The 9,489-nt window shown below is 38.5% G+C and overlaps 1 protein-coding gene across 1 annotated transcript in view; it reads left to right on the plus strand.

Moving 5' to 3' along the window:
• Window positions 1-70: 70 nt before the first annotated feature.
• Window positions 71-9,489, plus strand: part of LOC101861144 — a gene marked incomplete at its 5' end in the record, with an annotated part of 84,137 nt that continues 74,718 nt past the window's right edge. Inside the window, 4 exon segments of the mRNA XM_013085875.2 lie at window positions 71-288; window positions 1,336-1,565; window positions 3,510-3,615; window positions 5,837-5,992. Of these exon segments, the coding sequence (XP_012941329.1) occupies window positions 87-288; window positions 1,336-1,565; window positions 3,510-3,615; window positions 5,837-5,992 (694 nt within the window).

The following is a 9,489-nucleotide window of genomic DNA, read 5'->3' on the forward strand; positions in this document are numbered from 1 at the left end:
AGGGGGGGGGGGGTTGATCATTTTCTGTGTAGCTTGTTTTAACTTTACAAATGCTGTGTCTGTCTGTCAGTTGTAGCCAAGAAACGATGAAGGACAAGGATAAACCCAAAACCAAGAGCAGTGCTGTAAAGAGAAAAGCCAAAGATGTGGACTTTCAGTACACATGTGAGTGGATGGATTGCTCCCATAAGGAAGACAGCATGAACCTTTTCAACCATCATGTGAGTCAGCATCGGCTGGCATATTTCCAGCAGATTGTACGTGACTCAGGCGCTGACTCAGCCACTGGTACGTTGTGTGCATATATATACTCAAAATTAGTTATAAAATTAATTGGGAGTATGAATGTTCCATCAATGTTGATTTCAACAGATACTACTGCTAGTAGTGAAAATGTTCTCTTAGCTGTCTTTCTCCATACACACTCAATCAATTCATACATGCTTGACTTCATTCTGCTCCCTTGCCCTTCACTCTACAGAACTAACCTCTCTCCCAAATCAATTTTCCGCTGCTCACATAGTTTTCTTCTTCAAGTGTCAGGTCTAAAACGGACATCATTGATCATGGTTTACCACTCATTTCACTGCTTGCATGCCCTACAAAAAATTTAAAAAATCCTAGTCTTTTTTTGCCCTCTTCACCCACCTGTTCAAGTTCTTTATGTGAGATATTCTTGATCTGCTTCTTTTGCCTTCCAGTTTTTCACTGAAAGTAAGGTGTTGAAGGCCTGTATATTGATTCAAGAAAGAGTCTCTTCTTAATTGTTGTTATTAATGACTATACCGTGCTTATTTCTTTTAGCACATGCATCTTGGGATCTATTTTTTTTTTTTTCCACCTAAATCTCCCACACCTTTCCCCCAAATTCTCCCCATCATAGCAATTGCAGCAAATCTGCGCTTATCACTACATGGCTGTGGACTGAAGAACAAGAGCCCAGCTATTGCTGGATTGATAAAATAAGAGCAACAATTATGATTATTGTAATCTGTATTGGTATATTCCAGGAGGAAAGCAGGACGACGTGTAAAGAAAAAACATGCGGCAAAGACCGTCCCCGATTCAAATTGTTGTGTTTTCTACAACAATAATACTAGCTTATCTCCATAAATCCACACAAAGTAGACAGGACATCAAGTTGCACGTTTTATTTTTGATTTCAACCTGGTGGACATTGTCAACATGCCAGATACTTGTAGGCAACTGCAAACTTATTTGCCAAATGGTAATTTGGTTTTAACCTAAACCAACGCACCAAATCTCATTCATACACAACATGTACTACATTACAACATTCCCCTCCCCCTCCTCCGCATTCTATCTTGTTCTCAGGAGATTTCAGCTTCTACTGTCACTGGCGAGACTGTGGTGCCCAGGTGGAGGGCAAGTTGGCTGAGTTCTCGCGACACCTCTTTTACCACACGTTCCATCAGTACCTCAAGTTTCTCGGACAGCACATACAGGAAGTGGAGGCTCTGGAGCCGTGCTGCCTGGACAGCTCGTCACGTAACCTCATCCCGGAGCTGCCCGAGAGACTCCTGTGCCGATGGGACGACTGTACCGTGAGTCTCACCACCCACGTGGATGGTGGAATTCCTAGCTTGATTTTTATTGAGTTCTGCATTGTCTGTACTGTTATGTGCTGTACTATTTTATTTCGATTGATTATTTCTCAAAGCATTGCTCAGCTTTGTTGTTGGGGCTTTTAGTTTTGAAAGGGAAGACAAATGTAGGGATCCAGTTTTTCTCATATTTTTTTCTGTGTGATTTCTGTGTATTTTTACTGAAATCAGCTTTCAAATCAGATTTCTGTATAGCCTACCCCTTTTTCACATTTCCATTACTGAACAGTTATTGTTTTCTGTATATTATTTTGTTTTCTGTTGTACTCCATACTCATTGTGTGTATTCACTATCTTTTTACTTGCAAATGCAACTTTTTAAATTTTCAGTTATTTTCACAAAATCCCAGTGGCATCCTTGAAAACATTCCAGAGGCTTATTATTTTAAAATAAATTGTTTTGATATAATATGTGACACGTTGTGGTTGAATCAGGCGCTCATCAATTTTTTTAGATATGGAGTTATTGGTATCATCTTAAAGCCTGTTCATTTGCCTCGGTTTTGATGAAAATAATATCCATTTATCTGGGATACTAGTCGAGATATTGGTGATTGAATGAGGTAGGGGTAGCCTGGTTTCAGAGGTAAAATTAGTGAGAAAATGGCCGCCAAAGTTTGTTATTTCCTTAGCTTAGATTGCGTAGACACTTAAAAATTACAACATTCATGCCTTTAATCAACGTTTTTCTGTAAAATCCACACAGAAATGTGTTCTTTAATGGGCATTAAGGTGTAGAGCCAAAATACAAAAATAAAATAAAAATTCCCCAGCTTGCAAAAAAATGCCAGTTTCTTTACTTTCATTATTTTGATGAGCGCCTGATTTCACCACGCTGCCTCACATATGAGTTCAAGCATGTAATGTTGTAATGTTCCTCTCCTGACTTGAATTTTTAGGATTACTTATGTAGCACTCATGTCCCTGACCAACCCCAGAGGCGTCACTTATGTTTAAGCAGAGACTGCAAAAGATCAGATCGATATGGAGTGCTTATTTGGGCTGTATGTGGCTCAAATAAGCTACCCTCTCCACCATCCCCCATCAACCCCACCTTATCTGGGCTGCCCATTCTTTTAATCTCTAAAATTGAAGAGTTTGTTTCACATTCCATACCTCTTTTATCCAGGCATCCTTGTCGTTCAATTTAATTTTATCTCTGTGCTCGGCGACAGTATATCAATCGTTTTATAAATTGCAGACTAATTCATTAGAATAGGTATTCTGAAAAAAGAAAAGATTGGCAGTATCTGGTTTTGGCCTTAAGAGTGCTGGAATATTGCCAATAACTTTACATGAGTGTTACGGGTAGTAAAGGTGTTGGAAGTTAGGATTATAGTAATCGTTGGGCTGGGGCTAAAACCGGATTATTTCACAAAAGACTTTAGAACGCCTGTGAATTTCAGTGAAATGGATACCTAATCCTTTTGGATCTATGTGATTTTGGAGGGGGGGGGGGAGGATGTCTAGATTTATCTGATTTGTTGAGACTTCGTTTGACTCCTGTCACTGCATGCATTTAGCATTCTTTAGGCCAGGCTTAGATTCTACTGGATCTTTCTCTTTTAGTTTCACATAGGTTTTTTCGTTGTTACTTTTTATTTATTTGTTTTGTTTTGTTTACATGCTTAGCAACAGTATTCCAGTGTATGAATTAAACAGATCAAAGAAACCCTGTGAATTTCTGTTTAAATTGTTAGAGCCTTCATAATTCTAGAACACGACTCATTGGATCTAAATTCTATGTGATCTGTTGAGGCTTTCGTTCAATTCACTTTGATGCATTTGGCATTCCGTTGGTCTAGAATAGTGGGAAGGGGGGTGGTTTCAATGGGGACGGATAATCTGTGACGCCTGGTATAACAGTGGACTTGTGTCTTCCAGATGGAGTATGAGAACCCATACATCTTCTACTCCCACGTGTCGCATCACTGCGAGGATTTTCCCAAGGGCAACAACCCCAAGGTCGTCATCCGCTGCAAGTGGGAAGGTGAGCGTGTTTTTTCCCAAGTTCCCTTCTTCTTTTTCTTCTAACTGGCCTTAGACAGCAAAAGATCTTGTCAGGATATCAGTGTGTTAGTGCCTTTAAAATGGCAGTGTACACTGTATGCTTCCCAGAAAGTTGAGATTGTTTACGAATGCTATCGAGACTACTGGTGTATTAATATAGGTTGTAAAGTGCGTAGAGTTTGCTGTTGAGCGGGAATTTGTGGTATATAAATGCTATCGATTTTTATTATTATTATTAATACAGTTGAACCTGCTCTATCATAGCTGTAAAAGCTAGTTAGTAACCTGTTCAAAAGAATCCCCGCCCCCCCCCCCCCCCCCCTGGATTTTTTTCTCAATCATTATAATGACACTGTCCGAGAGGAAGAGCATCAGTTGAAGATAACAAATTGTCTCCTCGACAATAGCTGGTCGTATAGTACAAATTTGACTGAATTGGAACATTTTCAGAACATACATTTTGGCTGCCAGAAGAGTTGTTTCAAAGTCATTAAAGGAACACAACCGTGGTTTTAGATAATTTTGTTATGTTTGAGTTGTGTCCCCTGTCTTGCAATTCTGGTTTTATTTCAAAATTTATAGCAATTTCTAGTAGATCTTGCCCCCCTGCTTCCATGCATTCTGAAGTGTTTAGCTTACATTCAAGTAAAACGATGGGCACAAGCTGGTTAAGTGCAAGAACTAAGAAAGTATGATTTTGACATGTAGTTTTGGGACTTGATGCTCTTTGTAAAGCCTTTATCTAGTTTCACTTAACCAGTACTTTATCAAGTTTTACTTCATCAGTATTTTATCTAGTTTCACTTCATCAGTACTTTATCTACTTTCACGTAACCAGTACTTTATCTAGTTTCACTTAACCAGTACTTTATCTAGTTTCACTTAACCAGTACTTTATCTAGTTGAACTACTTCATCAGTACTTTATCTCGTTTCACTTAACCAGTACTTTATCTAGTTTCACTTCATCAGTACTTTATCTCGTTTCACTTCATCAGTACTTTATCTCGTTTCACTTAACCAGTACTTTATCTAGTTTCACTTTCAGTACTTTATCTAGTTCCCTTCATTAGTACTTTATCTAGTTTCACTTAACCAGTACTTTATCTAGTTTCACTTCATCAGTACTTTATCTAGTTTCACTTCATCAGTACTTTATCTAGTTTCACTTCATCAGTACTAGTTTCACTTCATCAGTACTTTATCTAGTTTCCCTTCATCAGTACTTTACCAGTAACAGTGATGGCCACTGTTCTTTGACACACTGGTGTTTTCCTATATTTCTGACCAGTCCATAGTGGTCCCTGTCCAGAATAGTCAAGTTCAGGTATTTTCGTGACAAGCTGGCCTCAAAACCTGATCATAGTCACATATAGTGGTCACTTGCTACAAAAGTTTTCAGCCAGCCTGTTCTCAGACAGGGTGTGTATGTTCACCCAATGCAATAAAACTCTTATGATATGGAGCAATTTTGATTGAAATGAAATTGAAAGAGATAGAGATTTCAGATTTCAAACCCTCTTTTAAGTCTAGGAAGTGTCCACAGCAACTACTTGTCATTATCGGTCACTTTTCTCTGTGATCTTGAGAGACCATTATGGAGAGATTTTACAGTGTCTTTAAAGCAGGTTATCGCTGGTCACCACGGTATCAATACGTATAGATCAGTGCTTGTCATCCTCTGAAAATCAAGAGAGGACGATGAGAATGTTCAGTGAAACTCCCCCAGACCCCATCAGATCACAGAGTGTATGAAGTATTACTGCCAATGCAGTCTCTTATAAATCCAAATAGATTTATTTTGACATTAAAGTGTTAGAGAAATGTATAAACTACTACCTATTTCACTTTGGCACAGTTGAAGCCATTCTACAAATATTTTGCATGTATCCTATTACCAGTTTCACGAGGTCTGGAAAAAAAATCCGTCTAAAGGTGGAAAATAATTCAGGAGTTGAAGAGTTAAAGCCTGCACCCACTTTTGCCTTCATTAAGAGGCTGACATTTTCATATGGCCCACTCACATGTATTTCCAAACGGGACATCAAATAACACCTATCACTACCCAAGTGATCCCTACCACTCATCAAAATTACCAAATCTTCCTCTCGTGGGCTATATCGCCCTCCAGAAAAGCAAGCACTGCTATAGATAGTGACCAGCTGACCGTTGTCTCTATCTCTCCTACTGTACTTGTTGCAGGTTGCCAGGCAAATGCTAAGTCCTGGTTCAAGATGAAGGAACATCTGCGCTCCCACACCCAGGCCAAGGTCGTGGCCTGTCCCACGTGCGGAAGTTTGTTCGCCAACAACACAAAGTTTGTGGATCATTTACAGCGACAGAGGCTGGTTGTTAATGGTGAGTGTTCAAATCCCATCTTTCTAACCATTTTTTGTCTAAGCTTTTATAGTACCACCACTTGCTTAATCAGTATGTATGAAGAAGTTCAAAGCTCTATTAATGTGAGTGAGGTGTGAAATTCGTTGACCATCTTGGCATCTGGGGAGTTAGAAGGGGGACGGGGGAAAGTTTTCTGTCATTGGATCGACAGTCTTGTCTCTTGTAGGGCTTTCATCATCAACAAAAACAAAACTTTGTGATTGGAAAATTCAGTTTGTCCTTTTTCTTATGATCACTCGTCTGAGACAATCACCTGTGAATGCAAACACTTACCTGACCTATACTATAACTATCCTGATGAATAATGCTGTTTCCACCGTGTTGCTTTGTTTGTTTGTTTTTCTATCTGTTATTTCAGCTCTTTCACTGTAATTGGTTTTCTAAACCGTTATTATTCTCCTTTCTGTTGAACCCCATATCAGTTGTGTCTACAATCTGTTTTTTTGTTTGCCAATGCAATGTCATATATTTTAAGTTATTTTCACAAAATCTCAGTGACATTCGTGTTTTCAGGATCTGGGTTGAAATACATAGAGATAGAATGACAAGAGAAATCCAAGTGAAGTGTTGTATGCATCGACTAGTTTGAACATTCACAAAGTTTTGTACAAATTTTGAGAATTTATCTACCATACAATTTAACCTCTTTATACTGCCACTCTCACTTGCTGCCACATTCTGGCAATGCACCAAAAAAAAAAGGCTTCTCTATAAATATACTATTTGCCCCACTGTCCTCGCCGCCCACCAACTGCCGAGTTACTCGGCCCTTACAAAAGTAATGATAACAGATAGCATTTGTATTGTGCAAATTCCCACTCAACATCAAGCTCTATGCGCTTTACAATCTATTTTTTTTTACCCCAGCAGACCTGATAGCATTCTGAAACAATCACAACTTCCTAGGAAGCTTACAGTACAGTAATGTAAATTTGCCCTGCAACACTGTCAGAGGTACACACTTCGCACTGCACACAGCACCCATCTGTTAGCTGCGCAGCGAAGTCTTGCTTTCTTCCACTCATGATTCTGTAAGCTAGTGATCATCATATGCAGAAAGGCTGAAAACCATCTAAAGTTTTGGACGAGAGGAAAATAACTCATTATAATATTGTTCTTCATTTTGTCATGGCGAATAATTTCTCTTGACGTTGTGCAGACTGTTCTATTTACCAGATGACAGCATTAGCATTATTGAAACCATGTTATACTGCCAGCCTGGTTATATCACCAACTTCATAGTTCATGCTCCTTCCAAAGTTGGCAGTATTAAAGAGTTTTTCTGCATTTTTCAACCATAAAAAAGTATGCTTTGGGGTGTTTTACATTCCCAATAGAATGGTTAAAGGTTAAAGGAAAATGCTCTTTCAATGTTTTTGTCTTAGCTGGTATTTCTGATAATCCAACTTGGGTTTGGCTTCTGTGTTTTGGGTCAATAAATTGTTGCCTGTAAAGGATTGTATACCGTTAACATTTTCTGTTATATCCTGAGACTAAGATATAGCCTGTTGAAATAACTATGTTACGATGATCGGTGGAAGGTTGGAGGGCACCTTTGGTGGCTGCTACATTTTCACTTCCTTTCCGGTTTTTTTCTTCTGTAGTCTATTTGTCCATCTGTGTCTTTCTTTCACGATGCAGTGAATGACCATTATGGTGTGAATGTGGGTCACTTTGTAAATGAACAAACAGACAAACATATGGTCAAACAAATGAACATGTAAATGAACACGTCAGGTAATAACGGAAAATAGAAGACTGAAAGCAGCACAAGTTGGAACTTCAATAGTTACTTTTATGGAATATTGCCAAATGTGACAAACTTTTCTCATTCAGAAATGGTCTCATTGGCCATAGCAGAGCCACAGCTTGAGAAATATTCTCGTCTGTTTATGCACTGGTTATCGTCAGACATTAATGGATTAACTATTACATTCTTAAAAATTCAAATCTTCAGAGGTTATCAAACTATAAGTTTGGTATTCTTTTATTTTATGTAGAGGATGAAGCGGTACATGGTACTGTTTTTGATAGTGAATGATGGGAGTTGCTTTCCTTTTTGTGAATAGAATGATAATGAAGACAAACAGGAAGAAGAAAAAGCTGGTTCAGTGTTTAAAATATTTCATTGGTTTTTCTACGTAGTGAATTTTAGGTCAGCTGATATCCATATACAGGCTACACATCAGGATACAGGTGTATTTATTTCTTTTCTTTTTTTGCCTCGTGCGTAATGCACACGTTTATCACAATTTGCCTTTGTGGTTGGACGACACTGCTGCATGGAAGATTCTACTTCTTTCCTCTTTCTCTGTTTTATCTGTCTGTCCATTCTGCCTCTTCTCAGCCCTCAGTGACTATTATTGTGTTGATGTTTCTTTCATAACTACACGCAGTTTTTTCTCTTATCTTAACACGGATCACATTTCTTTCCTGATGTTTAACAAATGAGTGTATTGCTGATTTCGTTCGTGTCCAGTGTGCACACATTTATCCTCTTTCCATCAACAAGTTTAACTCAGTGGGATTCTATGTGGGACATGTCACGGTTTTTTAGAACGCGTGAAGACGCACTGTTTTGCGGCTTGTCAAAACATGTTTTAAAAAAGCATTACTACTATGTTATTGTTATTATTACAGATTTTCGATTGTATTTTCTTTTATTTGAAACTTTAAAAGGCAAGCAAAAATGTGCATACTATAAAATAATTGTAAAAACTTGTGTTTTTGATTCATGTATATTGGTTGTTGGAGATATGCCGCAGTGTTGCCTTTTGTCTGATACTTATCGGATATGTGTATCCGCTACATCCTCACTGTAAAAAAAAAAAAAAAAGCCCGATTTCCGTGACGCGTGGGGAGAATTTTTATCAAGTATCTCGGTTTTCCTTTTAGGACATCATGTCTCTCTAAGCCCGAATTGGCTCTGACAAGCAAGGTTGAAGCATACACCTTATAAAGGTCTAAATTGCGTCGATGGGGGCATAAAAACACCTACGTTTTAAAATGAAAACCCGATCTAATTTAGAAGTATTGTTTCATTTTTTTCTGAGCTCTCACATGTAGGCCTATCTCATTTATATCATATTAATATTCAACCCGCTATGTTACATTCATGCCTTCTGGTACAAGAACTGCCATAACTGATGTCACTGAAACTTCAGTCACGCCAATGAGCCAATTTGAAAAATCGATTGAAATTTGTGTTATTAAAAAAAATAGTACACTGAATGCCAGCATCTTCATATACACGAACAGTAGTAATAGGGTCTCAGTCAACGTTAAATAGTACACGGTGCCATTTTAAGAAGCTGGTCCATGAGCTACTGTAACAGATGTCAGTGCTTCTTCCTGCTTGCCGAGGGCACTTTGGCGAGTGGTTGCAGGCTGCCAGTAGTAGGTCCTACTTCTTCTCTGTCTCTCTTCTGTTTCTATCTATCGGCCTTGCTTACACC

The sequence above is a fragment of the Aplysia californica genome, unplaced genomic scaffold, assembly GCF_000002075.1.
Source record: "Aplysia californica isolate F4 #8 unplaced genomic scaffold, AplCal3.0 scaffold00415, whole genome shotgun sequence".
Classification (NCBI taxonomy): Eukaryota; Metazoa; Mollusca; class Gastropoda; order Aplysiida; family Aplysiidae; genus Aplysia; species Aplysia californica.